This window comes from Chiloscyllium punctatum, chromosome 37, assembly GCF_047496795.1.
Source record: "Chiloscyllium punctatum isolate Juve2018m chromosome 37, sChiPun1.3, whole genome shotgun sequence".
NCBI lineage: Eukaryota > Metazoa > Chordata > Chondrichthyes > Orectolobiformes > Hemiscylliidae > Chiloscyllium > Chiloscyllium punctatum.
In genome coordinates, this window is record NC_092775.1 from 53,741,517 (window position 1) to 53,760,926 (window position 19,410).

Sequence of the window (19,410 nt, forward strand, 5' to 3'; positions counted from 1 at the left end):
TCAAGCCACTTACCATCCTGGCTTGGAAATATATCGCAGTTCCTTCAGCCTCATTGGGTAAAATCCTGGAATTCCCACCCTAAGGGTATCCTCAATGTACCTATAGCACATGGACTTCAGCAAATTAGGGAGACCACCTCATTCTCAGGGGCAACTAGGGATGGGTAAGAAATGTTGGCCCAGCCAGTGGCACCCAGACTCTATGGACAGATAAAGATAACAGTGTCTTCTGTCACTGCTGTATTCTTCACGCACTTCCTGCCCCACTTCAGAGCTGAGACATATCTGAGGCTTGGCCTTTGGTTGCAATTCCCATGGAAGCATCATTCCTCGCTGTTTTGAAAGCCTGGCTGCTGAACAAGATGCACTCTGGGATTCCTGCACCACCTGCCTAGCTGTCGATGATTATCAAACAGTCACCAGTCCCCTTCCTTCCTGTACAACTTGAAGCTGTGGGGTGACCACATCTCGAAACATGCTATCCATGATGCTGTCCAAGCTCCCAACCCAGACCTTAAACTGCTCCAGCTCAAGACACGATGGTACATGCAGTTCTCAAGGATATACCATGTGCCCTGGAGTTCCCACATAACCCATGCTGTACACTTCACACATTGAAGTGTCTTACCATATCTTTATTTATTTTGCTAGTAACTAATGTAACCAATATCTGTAAGAGTTAAACAAATAAAGATTTGCCAGGTATTCACCAATCAGCTGTTTCCATTCCTGAAGAAGGGCTTATGCCTGAAACGTCGATCCTCCTGCTCCTCGGACGCTGCCCGACCTGCTGCGCTTTTCCAGCAGCACATTTTCAGCTCCATTTAGCTGATGCCAAGTTATTTTAAATGGAGGTTAAAATAAATATCTTTACTGAACTCCTATTATCTACATTTGTTCTAGACAAAATGGTAGGAGTGCACATTTCAGTCCCATCACTCCACAGTTTACAACATTATGCCCAAATCTCAATATGGCCAATTGCATGCTTTCTCTATAATTGACCGAGAATGAAAATATTCATCGACCACATTGCTTTAACACAAAATTATTGATTTCCTATCAAAAATAACGCATTCAATGAAAATGTAGAATTGATTAGTGTACACAATGTTTATTCCTCTAAATATCCCAAAACACACACACACACAGAGACATACACATTCTCTCTCTGTCTCTCTCTGTCTCTCTCTGTCTCTCTCTGTCTCTCTCTGTCTCTCTCTGTCTCTCTCTCTCTCTCTCTGTCTCTCTCTCTCTCTCTCTCTGTCTCTGTCTCTGTCTCTTTCTCTCTCTCTCTCTCTCTCTTTCTCTCTCTCTCTCTCTATCTCTCTCTCTTCAGGTAAAGGGAAAATAATGGATTTTTCTCTGATGGGATGTACTTTAATTTGAAAAAATCTGTCTAATAGTGAGTATTCTGAAGGTGTAAAATGGACGAGGTATACAATTTACTAAACTCGATCGATCAATCTGTGTTGTTTCATGTGGTGGTCAGGTCACTAATCATAGACAGTTGTCTTTGGGCCCTTAGTAGATACAGCTTGCTCAGAAAGTACAATATTGAGAAGTTCTTATGGTGACTCTTCCTGAAGAATTTCACTATGATCTCTCGGCAAAGATGTTTCCGAAACAAGACAGGATGAGCTGAGCTGCTTGTCCTACAGCAGGCTTCTCTTCACTGAAAATCCAAACCCAAATTTCAAATCTGCAAACACAAAGACCATAGCCAGAAAAGTCGGTCAAGTGAGTTTAAATAACGAACACAAAGTAATTCCGATGTCTTTTCATTGACACTTTAAAAAATAACAATCCAGATGTCTCCACGATCCTTTAGACTTAAGTCCAGAATTATTATTAGTTATGGAGCATTTTCATAATCCATGTCAAATATAAATGTAAAAAATTTGCACATCCTTAATGTTACTATCCCTTGTTATATAATTGAAACTTTATTCTAAGATTAATGATCAAATTGTCTTTAGTTATTAAATTAATGTCATGATGTGGTCTGAGTTTCCAGTTGATTTGTTTCAGTCAAAAGTTTCACCAATTTACTAACCCCTTCTTGTGCTGTCACTTTACTGTCATTCTGGTGTGAGAGGATATCAGAGAAGTGTGGGGTTCACTCAGTCTGGAGAAGGTGGCTATTAGACAAGAATCCAGTCAAGCAGAAGCTTCTGCAAGAAGAATTGATGAAAGAATTCATAAATTGTTGTACCTTTTTCATATGTAATTGTTCTTTTTCTAATTTATATTTACAGCTATTTCTTGCCGGTATAATGGCCTCTCGGTTGCCTACCTCATCTTCCTGCTCCTGGTGCCACTGTTCTCCGAGCCCACGGCCATTACAATGCAAGGTAGGAGTCCCATATTGATTGCTGTGGAGAGCTGGACCTCTTTCTCACACAAAAATGACCTTTCACTAAAGGTTGGCATGTGACTGCGCATTATAACCAGGGCCAGGATGATCTTCTCGACTGGTTTGCGTTATCCATGTGGTCAAAGGGGAATTTTCAACACATCTTTTTCTCTTTAGTGTAGCTCAAAAACCCTCCTATCTCTCTGCCAAGCTGCCCAAGAACTCTGAGAAACCGCACAAATACCCCCTGAGACATTCACTCCCAACTATTTTGGTTTGTTATTTTACACTGATTGACCAGAGTCCAGAATGATAGTTTAATAGCCCCATGTGCCAAATTAATAGCGGTGTGTATTGGGAACAACTTATGAACAGATTACTGATGAATTGAATCAAATGCTGCTTATTATTCGACAACCTAGTTATTAAAGACATTTTATTTATTTATAGTGGCATTATTCATGTCATTAGGCTTGAACCATTTTAGGTTTATTCGACTACTTCATGAATTATACACGTATTCATAAATACATGATTTTAAAAAATACATTCACAGAACTGACAAAGCCAACGTTTGTTCTCATTCTTAATTTTCCCCAATTTTACACTGGGATGGGCACAGAGTAGATGTAAAGTTGGGACCAAGGTCCAGTCAGATATAAAAGGAATACTAGAACAGTCCAGTAGGCAGTGAAGATAAAATCAGGATAAGACACCTAGGAGGTACAGAAAGCCAAATGGTATCTATTTTCATGCAAGGAGCTTGGCTGGTAAGGTGGATGATCTCCGAGCATTGATCAACACATGAGAATATAATATTGTTGCAACCGCTCATGCACGGTTGAAGGAAGGACAGGACTGACTGCTCAGCTTTCCATGGTACAGACATTTCTGCGCGATCGTGGGAAGATGTAGGAGAGATGGGGGATTGCACTATTGATAAAGGAAAGCTGATGCAGTAATGAGGGAGGATGTCTTAGAAGGCTCTTTAAATGAGGCCATTTGAACTAAGCTTAGAAATAAAACTGGGTCTGGGATTATACTGCAGGCCTCCCAACATTCAGAAGGAGCTAGATGTAGAGGCAAGTCACAGAGAGATCTAAGCGGAATAAGGTTATAGTTATAGAGATTTCAACTTTGCTCACATTAACTAGGATTGTCTTCATGTCGAATTAGCATTAGCATTACTTACAGTGTGGAAACAGGCCCTTTGGCCCAACAAGTCCACACTGACCCGCTACCCACCCAGACCCATTCCCCCACATTTACCCCTTCACCTAACACTACAGGCAATTTAGCATGGCCAATCCACCTAACCTGCACATTTTTGGACTGTGGGAGGAAACCAGAGCACCCAGAGGAAACCCATGCAGACTCAGGGAGGGTGTGCAAACTCCAAACAGTCAATCGCCTGAGGCGGGAATTGAACCTGGGTCTCTAGTCACTGTGCCACCGTGCCACATTAGATGGGGTGCAATTTTTTTAAGTGCCTCTAGATCTTATTGTGCCAGTATAATTAGTTCTATGAAAGATGGGGCAGTGTTAGACTGAACCTTAGGGAATGAAATAGTCAAGTGGTTGAAGTTTGAATGGGTGAGAATATTGGGGCCAGTGATCATGACTCTAAGTTTCAAAATCATTCTGCAAAGGGATAGGGATAATGCATACATTAAGTGTCTGAGCTGGGGGAAGGTCAATTTTCATATCATTAGACTAGATCTGGCAAACATAGAATGGGAGCAGCTCTTTGCAGGGAAGTCTATGTTTGGAAAGTTGGAGGTTTTTAAAAGTAATATAGTGCAAATTCAGGGCCACATGCCCTTCTCAGAGTGAAGGGCAAGGACAGCAAATCCAGGCAATCCTGGATGTTGAGGGATATCAAGAATTTGATTTGAAAATGTTATATTAAGTTCAGAACATTAAAACACAGAGACCCTTCAGGAGTGTAGAGAGTGTGGGTGTTTTTTTTTCTTATTTTGAAAAATTTTTTGTAATTATCTGTCTGCCTTAACTATTTGGACTATAGGTCAATCCTTTCACTTGCTGTTCAGCTGTTGACACTTTACTCACACCGTATAACACTTCTGATCACCTGCAAAAACTTGTTATTCAGCCTGTTGACACTCCACTCACACCATTTGTGCTATCCTTTGACACTCTTAATTACCTAGAATTATTTTGCAACGATCTCTCCGCCTATAAGTTATGTGCCCATGTGCTTTCCTCCACTTCACCTGATGAAGGGGCAGCGCTTCGAAAGCTTGTGACTTCAAGTAAACCTGTTGGACTATAACCTGGTGTCGTGTGACTTCTGAGAGTGGAGGGAGTTGCTTAAAAAAGAAACTAGGAAGGCAAAGGGGGGGTGGCACAAAATATCTTTGACAGATGAGATCAAAGAAAATCCTAAGGCATTTTATAACCATATTAAGAGCATGAAGATTGCCAGGAGAAGAGTGGGGCCTATTAGAGGCCAAAAGGGTGATCTGTCAATGGAGCCAGTAGATGTGGATGAAGTTTTATTCACAGAGGAGAAAGACATTGTAACTAGGGATATCATTTAGGACAGAGAGGTTGTAGAGCATCTTAAGATTAATAAGAAGCAGGTATTAGATGTTTTAGTGAGTGTACTGGTACATAAACCCCCAGGGCTTGATGAGATTAATTAGACTGTTATGGGAGGCAAGGGAGGAGATTACTGGGGCCCTGCTGGCAATATTTAACATACTCCACAGGTGAGGTGCCAGGTGACTGGAGGGTAACTAATATGGTTCCTTTCTTTAAGAAAGGCAGCAGGGCTAGACCAGGTAATTACAGACCAGTTATTCTGATATCAGTAGTAGGGAGATTATGGGATAAAGTTCTGAAGGACAGGATTGATCAACACTTGGAAAGGCAGGGATTCATAGGGAATAATCTGCATGGATTTTATAGAGGGAGATCCTGTCTGACTAATTTTATTGAGTTTTATTTTGAAAAGTGATTAAATATATTGATGAGGGTAGAGGAGTTGATGTGGTTTACATGGACATCAGCAAGGCCTTTGATAAAGTCCTGCGAGGAAGGTTGTTCTAAAAGGTAAGAGTAAAGGCAAATTGGCAAACTGGATTCAAAATTGGCTTACAAATACGAGGTGAAAATGTGTTGCTGGAAAAGCACAGCAGGTCAGGCAGCATCCAAGAAGCAGGAGAATCGATGTTTCGGGCATAATCTGCAGTCCTTACTTTCTCCTTACAAATGCGAGGCAAAGGATGATGGTGGAAGATTGTTTTTGTGATTGGGAAGAGATTCTCATGATCTACTCTGTCTATGCCTTTCATAATTTTGTATTCCCCACTGAGCCTCCTCTGCTCCAAGGAAAACAAACCCAGCCTATTCAGACTCTCCTTACTACTGAGACTTCGCATCCCATCCTGGTGAATCTCCGCTGCACCCTCTCCAGCATAATCTCATTCTTCTGATAGAATGGTGACCAGAACTGCACGCAATATTCTGCGCAATGTTTTATAAAGTTGTAACAAGATTTCCTTGCTCCAATATTCGACGCCCTGGCTAATGATCGCAAGCATCCTGTATGCTGCCTTCACCATCCTGGCTATCTGTGCCAACACCTTCAGTGATCCATGGATTTCTACACGAAGGTCCCTTTGTTCCTCAACACTCCCTAGGGACCCTACATTCATTGTGAATGTCCTTCCCTTATTGGACCTCCCAAAATACATCACCTCTCATTTATCTCGACCCACTTTACCAGCTGATCAATATCAGGTTGTAGCTTGAGACCATCAATGCACGCCAATTTTCATGTGAACTCAAAACTTACCCTTAAATCTTCTACAGTCATATCCAAGTCATTATTGTACATAACAGACAGCAATGGCCCCAGCACCGATCCCCATGGTACACCATTGGTTACAGGCTTCCAATCACAAAATTAACCCTGCACCATTAACCTTTGTCTGCTGTTTGCAAATCAATTTTGGATCCAGTTTTCCAACTTGCTTCCGATCTCCTGGGCTCTGACCTTTCAGACCAACCTTCCTTGTGGGATTTTTGTTAAAGGCCTTACTGAAATCCATGCACACCACATCTATTGCACTGTCATCATTAATATATTTAGTTGTCTTCTAAAAAAAATCTTAACTTAGTCAGACATTTCGGGCCGGAGCCCTTCATCAGGAAGAGATTCCTGATGAAGGGCTCTGGCTGGAAAAGTCGGTTTACCTGCTCCTCAGATGCTGCCTGATCTGCTGTGCTTTTCCAGTAACATACTGTCAACTCTGATCTCCAGCATCTGCAGACCTCACTGTCTCCTAGACTGACTCGCCTGTAGATTCCTGGCTTAGTCCTTGCGCCCTTCTTGAATAATGGTACCACATTGACTGTCTCCATTCCTCTGGTGGCCAAAGAGGAATTGAAAAATGTTTACAAGACCCCCTGCTATTTCCTCCCTTGCCTCACTCAACAACCTGGGATCCAGTTCATTCGGCTCTCGACATCCCTCTACTTTGAAGCCTGATCCTAGTTGTGTCTCCACTTTAATTAAAGTCCCCTGTTCAGCAAGCACAGCTTTCTGGCAATCATCTGCATTCATTCAATACCATTTTCTTAATTCAGTGTCACTTCATTAAACTCTTAACCTAACACAGCCTCTCACTCCTTAATAGATGTTCCTTCAACTCATGTAGTCAGCAGCCTTATAAGTTGTCATACTTGGTGGCACCTTGAACCTTCCCTTTCTACAGCTTTTCTCTCAGGTGCTTTTAAATTACTCAGGAGTATTTCAGAACCTGCTGAACTGCACTGTTACTCTTACAGGACTTTTCAATCTAACTGTCTCAGAAAGAAACATGCACAGCCCACTGCACATCTGAATGGTTCTCGCTCTCTTTCTAAAAGGAAACTTGTTTCTTTCTTGACCTTCCTTATGTCATTGAACAACCTCTTTTTTTTTTCTCTTTCCTGTCCTAGTTTTATGAAACACTGGACTATTCACTTTTTAAAAATCTAATTTGACTGCATGTAAGCAAATTTCCAAATAATTCTGGACAACTCTTAGGACTCTCAATTAAACTAGAACTATATCCTTCTCTTCTTAATACTCACAATATAGAAACATAAATAAACTTAAAACTATGCATGATTCTGTCTGTTTATAACACATAATTCCAAATAACATTAATACGTCATGAAACCTCATCAGACTTTGTACACTGTTAAAGTTTTTGAGATGTTTCACACCTTTTGACAGTTTTGACTTAGTTCATTTCTCTATTGTTGGCAGAGTGTTTCCACCCAAGTGAGCAGGGATGAAATGGCCCCCCTCTTTTCCTATTCCTCATTTTTAATTGGATTCATTTGTGAATTCCATGAGCATTTATTTATTTACTAGCTGTGACTGTTGTAAACACATTAATAGACAGCTTTCCTTGAGTTTCCAAAGAAAGAGAATAACATAGTCCAATAGAAAAGACTCCAACTTCCATGCACACACGTTCAAAGTTCAGAGTTCAAAGGCCTTCACCTGCAATACCTGGTTAGTCTAAATCAGCAAACAGGGTTCAGAACTGAGAAACTGGATGGAGAGACAGGAGAAACATCCAGTAAGGGTCATTGCTCTTTCAGAATCGTACACGCCTGTGCTCTGGTCTATAGAGGAAATGGGTACTTATATATACAAAGGGGTATCAAGCTTATTACACAACCCTTCCAGTTGGTTGGTTACCCCAAATATTGTTGTAGTAAAATGGATTTCGGTTGCCTGGCTTGTGTAGTCAAATTGTTTCTGTCATAGTCCCATTGTCCATTTGATTGTGTGAATGGTTAGTCTCCCACCCAGAGGATTCTCTGCATACTAATAGTTAACTCCTTCAGTGCATTTGTACCTGGTCATGCTTCACAAATAAATTGTCTCCATTTCAATGACTTGTCAAAGGTATAATGAAAACAATGTCTGGCCATCTTTGACTGTAACATTAAGTCATTAGAATGCAGCTTAATTTTTTTAAAAAACTTCATTTTGTGGTTTCTAGGCATTAAACAGTCTTTTTAAAAAATATAAAGCAAAGGCTCATAACAACATGATGAGCCTTCTCTCCTCACTCTGAAACCCATCTAATTAGCTTTTTGAAATCTTATTGCCCAAGATCCAGATTACGCTTCTGTTCTGCAACATGCCAGCTTCTAAACCTAAGCTTGGCATCACTGAGTCATCACTTCTTGATTTACCCAGCTTTCCTTCTAATTTGTACAGCTCTGGTCTTGTCCCACCTCAGTGCTTCATTGAGAGTCTTCAATCAATCTTTGTTTGCTCAGGGCACAGCTGATGTGGGGAGGAGGAGGAGGCATGGGGTCTAATAGGAATTTAATTTAAACTGATCTGCCTCATTTACATCATGCTCCAGATTATTCTCCACTAACTTTAGTTGTGAGTTAAATTTGACAGACCGTAAAACAGAAGGTCAGTCCAGCCAAGTAAATAAAGGACTGGTTAAGTTCAATTTAAGGTTCCTTCATGCACATCTCCACTCTGAGTTTCAAATATTTTAAGCATTTTTTTCCTAATGAAAATCCAAGTTTTAATTTGGCTGGGCTTCTGTGAGCTCACTTCCCTCTGAGTCAAAAGGTCATGGATTCAAGTCCTAGAGTAAACAAGAGCTGTGCTGCCAAATATGCCATCTTTCAGAAAACACATTAGACTGTCAGGCATTCTGTGGTTGTGAAGGGTGTTAGATAAATACAGGTCCATACCATCTTACGTATCAGCAGACAGACACACCAGTCCTATTGTTCTGTTTCAGGGCACACAGGATGTCTACTCAAAGCCTTGACTTCCACCAGCTTCATCTTTTTGCTGCTGCATCTGGGATCTCAAGTGATGTTCCATTACATTCCAAGCAATGGTAAGAGACCATTTGCAATGCTGAAAGTCAAGGCAGTCAACTCATAGATAGGAGTTACAACACAGAGAAAGACTGTTCAGATGCATCAATGCTTACCCTTTATATGAGCAAACTTGTAATCACATGTACCCACTCCCTTCATCCATTTATCTAATTTTATATGTTATTTTATATGTTAACATATAAAATTGTTAACATATATATATAAACATTTGCTTTAGTCACTATCCTCAGTGTTCCTCCCACTCTCAACTTGTAATATTTTACTTCTGTGTTTGCTGTCTATGGTCCACCTTTCCGACTGCCAAACTGTTGGAAACACACTGGGGTGCACTTTAACAGACATCGGTTGTGTGCCACTTTCAGAGACCTTTGTGGATTTTGATATCTCTCAGCGAGGTTTAGTGAGTTTTCTCACTCACTTGTCCCAAGCTTGCTCCATTAATTAGATATTACCCTCCTCTGGCACCCTATGCATTCAATACTAACCCAATTCTATCACTCTCTGGAGACAGAAGTGGTTACCACTGCGGTGCTATATTCCGTTCCGCATCCAGCCAAGTGCTATCAGTCTGGATCTTCCCTGAGTCATTGGAGGCACTTGGCTTTGCCTCAATACTGGATCCATGATAATAAATAAAAAAGAAACAGGAAATGGTGGAAATCTGAAACAAAAACATAAATTGCTGGAGAAACACAGCAGATCTGGCAGCATCTTAGGAAGATAGCAGAATTAATATTTTGAGTCCAGTGACTCTTTAGCAGATGAGTGCCACTGTGGCTCAGTGGTTAGCACTGCTGCCTCACAGTGCCAGGGACCTGGGTTCAGTTCCAGCCTCGGGTGACTGTTTGTCTGTGTGGAGTTAGCACATTCTCCCCATGTCTGCTTGGGTTCCCTCCAGGTGCTCCAGTTTGCTCCCACAGTCCAAAGATGTGCAGACCTGGTGAATTGGCCATGCTAAATTGCCCGTAGTGTTCAGGGATGTGTAGATTTGGTACCTTAATCAAGGGTAAATATAGGGTAGGGAGTGGGTCTGGGTGGTTTACTCATCAGAGGGTAGATGTGAACTTGTTGGGCCAAATGGCCTGTTTCCATACTGTAGGGAATTTAATCTATAACCATGTTGACAGACCTGCTGAGTTTTGCCAGCAATTTCTGATTTTGTGTCAGGTCCAAGGTAATGTGTTCCCTCATTGGCTCCCTGACAAATTATTCCACGAAACTAACCCTATTGCACTTCATAAATTTGTTGTCATAGCTACCTTTTCCAATGTGATTAAATCGATCAACATGAACAGTTAAGTCACCAATAATTATTGCCCTATTCGTTTTACATGCTCCTGCTTTCGGTTGATATATACGCTTACTTGCAGAGTGACAACTGTTTGGGGGTCTGTACACTACTCCCACCAGTGTCGTCTTTGTCTTGCTGTTATTTACGTTCGACCAAATATCATCTCTGTCCAGATCGTCTCTCACAGCTGTCCTTATTTCATCTCTTATTAAGTGCTGCACCACCACCTTTTCCATCCATCTGGTCTTTCCAAAGGTTCATCTGTGCCTGAATGTTCAGTTCCCAGGTTTGACCTCCTTGTAACTGTGTTGCAGTGACGCTAGGGTAAGGCAATTACTGCCAGTCATGCAGGATAATGTTAATACCCTTTCCATACTGTATAGAACCTCTTGCCTTCTGGATGGTATGTCCTCCAGTCTAACTAAACATCAATTACAGTAAGTGAACTGAGAGATCCAGGCTTTACTGTGCAGGTCCTCCCTCTCCTGGGTTGGTATATTTTGTTGTTTGTATGTTCCCTTTGACTTAAACCTGAAGCACTGTCCCTCAAATTAATTAAGGAGCAGGACGAACTAATGGTGAAAAATACATGCCCAAAATTTCAAGTCAATTAGGAGCTCCATGTTAAAGAATTTGAAACAGAAATGCTTCATTGTCAGACTTATTCAGAAATAAACAAAAAAGGAGTCATAAAGTTACCGATTTCAGAAAATTTATCTTCTTCCAATAGGTCCGGTTTGGGAGAATGTACTCTGGCACATCGGAGTAATCAGGTAAGGGTTGTATACAGTATTTGTTCTGAAAGAGTTACTGTTGAAGCTGAATTAAGTTCCATCCAATTTCTTCATGACACAGTCTTTGAGTGAAGAAATAGTTGTAGTCCAGCACAAGTTCTCAATGGAGACTAGATGTGTCACCTCTGTCCCGACCGTCTTTGTAATTACTCTGAATTAGCCAGTGGAATTTATTGTTATTGTTATCACACAATAAACCACTTCTTATAAGTGACAGAAGCAGAAGTAGGCTGTTCGGCCCATCGAGCTTGCTCCAACATTCAATGAGAACATGGATGTTCTGATCATCCTCAACTCCACTCTTCCTTTAACCCTTGATTCCCTTACTCACTAAAAATCTGTCGATCTCAGCCTTGAATATAGTTAACTATACAGCTTCAATAGCCCTCTGGTAAAGAATCCCTCCTCACCTTTGTCTTAAGTGGGTGACCTCTTATTCTGAAATCTTGCCCTCTGGTCCAATAGTCTCCCACACCATAGAATCCCTATAGAATGGAATCAGGCCATTCGGACCATCGAGTCCAGACCAATTCTCTATGGAGCGTCCCACCCATGCCCAACTCCTGCCCTATCCCAAAAGCAGCCAATCCACCTAACCTGCACACCTTTGGACTGTGGGAGGAACCTGGAGCAAACTGGTGAAACCCACACAGACACAGGAAGAATCTGCAAACTCCACACGGGCAGTCACCCAGGGGTTGAATTGAACCCAGGTACCTGGCGCTGTGAGGTAGCAGTGCTACCGCCCACAAGGGGTAACAATGTTTCTACCCTGTCAAGCCCCCTAAGGATCTTATACATTTCAATATGGTCATTTCTCATTCTTCTAAGCTCCACTGAGTACAAAACAAATGACTTCTCCTTATAAAACAGCATCCCCATTCCCATGATCAGCATAATGAACCTTCTCTGGATTGCCTCCAATGCCAGCATCTCTTTTCCTGGATGAGGGATCCAGAACTGTTCATGATGTCCGAGTTGTTTCTATTTGTCCATTCCTGGTATGTGGGCATCGCTGACTGGCCAGAATGTATTGCCCGTCCCTAGTTGCCCTTGAGAAGGTAGTGGTGAGCTGCCTTCTTGAACTGTTACAGAACATGTGCTGTAGGTCAACCCACAGTACCCTTAGGGAGGGAATTCCAGGATTTTGACCCAGTGTCAGTGAAGGAATATATTTCCAAGTCAGGGATGGTGAGTTGCTTGGAGGGGAACTTGAAGGTTCCCATGTATCTGCAGCCTTGTCTTTTGAGATGGAAGTGGCTGTGGGTTTGGAAGGTACTGTCTAAGGATCTTTAGTGAATTCTGTAGTGCATCTTGTAGATAAGTACTCATTGCTGCTACTGATTGTCGATGGTGGAAGAAGTAGATGCTTGTGGATGTAGTACCAATCAAGCAGGCTGCTTTGTCCTGGATGGTGTCAGGTTTCTTGAGGATTGTTGGAACTGCACCCATCCAGGCAAGTGGAGAGTATTCCTTCACACTCCTGACTTGTGCTTTGTAGATGTAGACAGGCTTTGGTCAGTCAGGACATGAGTTACTCACTGCAATAGTCCTAGCCCCTGATCTGCTCTTGGATATTGTCCAGATCTTGTTGCATTTGAACATGGACTGCTTCAGTATCTGAGGAGTCATGAATAGTGCTAAACAATATGCAATCATTGGCGAACTTTGCCACTCCAGGTGATGATGGAGCAAAGGTCTTTGATGAAACAGCTGAAGATGGTTGGGCCGAGGACACTTCCCTGAGGAATTCCTTGGCGGTGAAATCTCTTGGCGGTGAAATGACTGATTTCTAAAACAGCTGCATTCAGAGGGGAGGTGTGGTGAGAGGGACATCAAGGCAGCATTTGGCTGATTGCGGCATCATGAAACCCCAGCTGAACTGAAGTCAAGTCAGGGGGCAAACTCTCTGCTTGTTGGAGTCATAGGAAGAGGTTTATGGTTGTTGAAGGCCAGTCATCTCCGTTCCAGGACATCTTTGCAGGAGTTCCTCAGAGTAGTGTCTTAGGGGCCCAGCCATCTTCAGCTGCTTCATCAGTGATCTTCCCTCCATCATAAGTTCAGAAGTGGGGATGGTCACTGATGTTTGCATCATTTGCAGCTCCTTAGATACTGCAACAGTCAATATGTGTACAGAAAGACCTGGGCATTAGTCTGATCTGACAATCTAAACATCTCTTGATAACATTCAGTGGTATTGCCAACACTGAATTATCAACCATTGACATTCTGGAATATTCCTACACCTACTGCAAGTTTAGATTCATAACAGGAAACCTCTACCACCTTCTGTCAGCCTATTATTACCAATGTATAGTGGTTAAAAGTAATGTTTTAATGATTGATTTCCTTCAGGTTGAATGAAGTCGATATCGGAAATGCCATTCGTCTGGTTTTTCCAGACATTGGAATATTTATCGGAAGCTTGGCTGCTTTTCTTATCTGCAAGAGCCTTTTGATTAATGCAGGCTCACAGAATGGAGCCCAGAATTTGTCTCCTACTGAGGACAAGGTAAGGAGAAAGCTGACTTCTGAGATTGCAGAACACAATCTTCAAACTTAGAGTTAGTTTGAATTTGCAGGCCAGATGTTGGTAGGTGGAGAAAGCGAGTGGCGTGCTGCACACTCCAAAGATGTGCAGGGGTTAGGTGAATTGGCCGTGTTAAATTGCCCATAGTGTTCAGAGATGTGTAGGTTAGGTGCATTAGTCAGGGGTAAATGTAGAGTAATGGGGTAGGGAAATGGGTCTGGGTGGGTTACTGTTTGGCAGGTTAGTGTGGACTTGTTGGGTCCTAGGGCCTGTTTCCACACTGTAGGGATTCTATGAGAGTAAAGGAGACATCTAACCCTTTTTTTTTTGCTAACTGAACTATAGTTTAGTACTTCAAGTGAAATATCTTTATCTGTTTGTTCACTCCATCACCCCTTACTAATACTTGCCCATTATTCAGAATAATGGGGTGGGCCACTTGTAATCAAATTCCAGCTTAGTTATTAGATTGCCCAATGGTTCTTATTTTAGCTTTCACTTAAACGTTAAAGTTGTTATTAAGTTTGTAATTAAAATATTTACATTCCAATTAAAATATTTTACCTCCGTTTTCAATCAGGTTATGTGAACAGACTGAGGCCATTCAGGCCATTCTATTGGATCACGACTCAATCACAGTCTCAAAACCCTTCATATCACACAATCCTTTTTACCACAGAAATGTCTATTACAATCCTGAAACTTTTAATTGATCCTCAGAAACAATGGCCTCTAATACATCGGATCACCACACAACCTTCTAAATGGAAGGCAATACATGATAAGTTTAAACTTTTAACTGTTTGGTTTGTTCTGATAAATCTACAATGTTTTTAGATTAGATTACTTACAGTGTGGAAACAGGCCCTTTGGCCCAACAAGTCCACACCGACCCACCGAAGTGCAACCCACCCAGACTCATTCCCCTACATTTACCCCTTCACTTAACACTACGGGCAATTTAGCACGGCCAATTCACCTAACCTGCACATCTTTGGACTGTGGGAGGAAACCGGAGCACCTGGAGGAAACCCACGCAGACACTGGGAGAATGTACAAACTCCACACAGCCTGAGGCTGGAATTGAACCGGGGTCTCTGGCGCTGTGAGGCAGCAGTGCTAACCACTGTGCCACCGGGCCGCCCACCTGTCAAAGCCAGGATATTCTCCCTGAGGAGGTGGCGTTATGATACAGTGGTAGTGTCACTGTCTCTGAGACAGGAGGCCCACATTCAAGTCGCACCTGCCCCAGAGGTGAGTCATAATATTTCTGAACACGTTGATTAGAAACATCTATCCCTGTGGCCAGACTAATCTGAAAATGGCCAATCACATCTGACCTCCCTCTCAGCTGCATGCACAGCGATCACTGTTGGCATGGCAACTGGCATGCTGTTCACAGCATTGACAGAATTGGGTTGGCATGGTGACTTAGTGGTTAGCACTGCTGCCTCACAGCTCCAGGGTCCCAGGTTTGATTCCAGCCATGGGCGACTGTCCGTGTGGAGTTTGCACATTCTCCCTGTGTCTGTGTGGGTTTCCTCCGGGTGCTCCGTTTTCCTCCCACAATCCAAAGATGTGCAGGTCAGGTGAATTGGCCATGCTAAATTCCCCATAGTGTTAGGTGCATTAGTCAGAGGGAAATGGGACTGGGTTGGTTGATCTTCGGCAGGTCGGTGTGGACTTGTTGGGCTGAAGGGTCTGTTTCCAAACTGTACGGAATCTAATCTAATCCAATTTCTGAAGTAGCTGCCACACATAGACCACAGCTGTTAGGGAAATTACAGCGAATGCTACTCGGAAGATATACAGCCTAGTTAGTGCTTAGATAGAATCTTCCTTGGGAATACCAGGTGTAGTAGACTTAAGAGGCTCTTGTGGTGCAATGATAATGTTCCTACCTCTGGGCCAGGAGGCCTGGGCTCCAGACCCACCTGCTTCAGCAATGTGCCGTAGTATCTCTGAACAGATAAATTAAAACTATCTGCTCTTAGTGAAGTTTGCTACCCAGACTGAATATCTGTCCAAGATCTGCCCAAGACTCGATACAACTGAAGCATCATTTCCTCATCTCTGTGTATCCCCACTTTCTTGATATAATGGCTGACCTTTCTGAATCACTTTGCCTATCAGTGCAGTCCCGTTGGAAATGCCCAGGTAGAACATGCCAATTTATGGATTAGTGCCACCATCCCCTTACCCAACAAATTGAACTTTGATCTCCTCTGCTCCTCAGGAGGAGGGGGAAGAAATCGAATCTGAAGAAGAGACTGATTCTGAGATGGACTCTGAGGAAGAGGAGGCTGAGAAATTGGGACAAGACAAAGCAGGAAAGAAGCAAAACGTCACTCATAAACTGGCTGCTCTGATGGTGGCGATTGAAGAGATGATTGGACATCTGATAATGAAAGCAGGAAAAGCTATTTTAACTATTCTGCTTTGTTTCGCAGGTCAGTAACTTTCAGCTGTTGAGCAGACACACAGTTGTGGTACAAATGTGTCTTCTTTAAATGGTTATCGAAAAACTTGTGTTTATTTAGCATCTTTCACAACCTCAGGATCATAGACTCCCAACAGTGCAAAAGCAGGGCTACTGAGTCCAGACCAACCCACTAAACAGCATTCCACCCAGGATTACCCCATCACCATAATTCCACATTTCCCATGTCTACTCCACATAGCTTGCACTTCCCTGGACACGATATGGGCAATTTAGCATGGCCAATCCACTTAACCTGCCCATCTTTTGGCTGTGGGTGGAGACTGGAGCACCTGCAGGAAACCCACGCAGACATAGGGAGAATGTGCAGACTCCACACAGACAGTTGCCCAAGGGTGGAATCGAACCTAGATCCCTTCTGCTGTGAGTGACCAGTACTGAGCCACTGTGCTGCCCTGATAATGCAGTGAATAAATGGTGCAGCAAAGCATAGCTTGAAGTGTATCTAGTGTAATGAAGGGATCTTGTGGAACAGTTGGTCATGAGCTTTTATCAGAATGTCAGGATTCGGGTCCTACTGCAGCACTTACGGCCATATGAGGTGTATTCATTACCTGACCAACAAGTGTAGCCTCAATCTGTAAGTCATCCCAACACACATCAATAGCAAGTGAGAAGAATAGGAGCGGTTCCTGATCAGCCATGTGAGGGGAGCCTTTACTGTCACTGGTTGTAGCTGCAGGTGTGTAACAATGAACATGGCGCAGTGACTGCAAGTCTTTGGGTCACAGGTTGGTTCAGTTGGTTGGATGGCTTATGTAGATGTGATTGGTGACAATCATTCAGGCTTCAATTGCCGTTTTGGATGGGGTGGATTTGTGCCGTGTCTCCTTGCCCTATACTTGGTGGTGATCATGCTGTTGTGGGTCATGCCTGCTTTTGGGCAGAGAACATAGATCTGTCCAGCGCACAAATGGGCCCTTCGGCCCATGATATAGTACCAAACGATGCCAAATTAAACTAATCCCTCTTGCCTGTCCTTGGTCCATAGTCCTCCATTCCTTGCATATTCATGTGCTTATCTAAAAGCCCCTTAAACACACTCATCATATCTGCCTCCACTACCACCCTGGCAATGCATTCCAGACACCTACCACTCTCTGTAAAAAAAAAATTGTCCCTCACATTTTCTTTGAATTTTCCCCCTTTACCTTAAATGCATGTCCCCTAGTATTAGACACATTTCAACTCTGGGGAAAAAAAGATTCTGACCAAACTGAAGGAAAGTAGGAAATATACAAGTGAATTCACAGACCGTATTGGGATAAATGACCAGACAAACTGTTTTTTGAGTGACACTGGTTGAGGAATTAATATTGTCCAGGCACCAGAGAGAACTCCGAGAAAGTGAGGACTGCAGATGCTGGAGATCAGAGTCAAGACAGCAGTGCTGGAAAAGCACAGCCGGTCAGACAGCATCTGAGGAGGAGGAGAATTGCCATTTCGGGCATAAGCCCTGCATCAGGAAAGCCTAACGGAGGGTTAATGCCCGAAATGTCGATTGTCCTACAACTTGGATACTGCCTGACCTGCTGTGCTATTCTAGCACCACACTCTCGACTAGAGAGAACTCCCTCAAAATAATATACTGGATTAGTGGTGCTGGAAGAGCACAGCAGTTCAGGCAGCATCCAACAAGCAGCGAAATCTGGATTTCGCTGCTCGTTGGATGCTGCCTGAACTGCTGTGCTCTTCCAGCACCACTAATCCAGTATTTGATTTTCAGCATCTGCAGTCATTGTTTTTACCTTTCCCTCAAAATAATGACAAGGGAATGTTTATGTCCACCAATTGGACACAGGCGGGCCTTGATTTAACATTTTATCAGAGGGAATATCTCCAACATTGCGGCACTCCCTCAGTACTGCGCTGAGATGTCAGTCTAGTTTAATTGCTCAAGTCTTTGATGCTTGAGCAGTCTAGTGACTTAGAGACCAGAATGTTACTCCCTCCGTTCATGTGTGTTCTAACGACGCTCTTTTTTAATTGGATCGTGGATTAAAAATATGGGGGAAAGAATTACCGCGTTAAACCAAGGAAACTGTGAAAGAGTTACTGGAGCTCATTGTGGGTTGTCTTTTTCAAGGGGAGGTTGGAATGCAGATATATTGGATACTTCCGCTCTGTGAGTGTATCTCCAAAACAGTTTTGTCCAATGACCGTCCTTTGGTTGGTTTTTCAATTGATTTAAGCCTTGGGGTGATCAGTAACAGCCATTTGCTTAGTCACTGGGCAGATTGTCTCCAGCCTTGAATGAGGGCAATGCAGGAGGACCATCCAACCCGCAAAGAGAAAGCTCTGAAATCTCTTTCAGTCCCTGCTGTGTGGAGAAGCAGTGGAGAATCTCCTGCTCGTTGTTCTCACTCATTGTTCCCCTGGAAACTGCTTTCAGCAAATTCCATGCTGAAGGAGAAAAGGGGAAAAAACACCTTCAGAGACACTGGATCCTCATCCAGTGAATGAAAGACTGAGAATCAATGTATCTATAACTTCACGTCACTAGCAAAGAATCAGAAGGAGTCAAAAACAAAACATCTTGAAGTCTGTGGTCTGCACTGGTGCTGGATCTAACTGTTTTACTTCTCCATCCATAAAACTTATGCATTGTCATATCTCTGTGAGTGTTTATATATGTATGGGAGCTTTAAGAACACAATAGAGTTTAAGATTTAGAGCTATAGATGAGCAATTAAACCTTTCTACTTTTTTTCCATTAGTTAGAAACAACTGGCTTGCCATAAATAATTATTTTCTTCTTTATAGAAAACTGGTGTGCATATATTTTAACCTGCATTAGACACTCAGGAACACTTGGGACAATTTGGTTGTTTAATCATTTTTTAACACTTGTGAAAACTCAGGGAATAGTGGGACTTGATTTCTAGTGTTCCACCTCCTGTGAGTGGTGACAATGTCGGTAAGAGTTGGATTGCTGTGTAATTAAACCAGCTTAACTCCCTGATTCTGTGCAGCACTGTCATTGGCCTCAATAAAAGTTGATTGAATGCTGGTATTGTAGAGTGGTGCTGGAAAAAC

At 42.6% G+C, this 19,410-nt stretch overlaps 1 protein-coding gene across 1 annotated transcript in view; it reads left to right on the forward strand.

The window, feature by feature from the left end:
• LOC140462783 (piezo-type mechanosensitive ion channel component 2-like) overlaps window positions 1-19,410 on the forward strand; it is a 423,249-nt gene that overhangs the window by 173,740 nt on the left and 230,099 nt on the right. Inside the window, exons 16-20 of the mRNA XM_072556051.1 lie at window positions 2,259-2,354; window positions 9,154-9,255; window positions 11,281-11,323; window positions 13,700-13,856; window positions 16,111-16,324. Of these exons, the coding sequence (XP_072412152.1) occupies window positions 2,259-2,354; window positions 9,154-9,255; window positions 11,281-11,323; window positions 13,700-13,856; window positions 16,111-16,324 (612 nt within the window). The remainder of the gene's footprint in view (window positions 1-2,258; window positions 2,355-9,153; window positions 9,256-11,280; window positions 11,324-13,699; window positions 13,857-16,110; window positions 16,325-19,410) is intronic.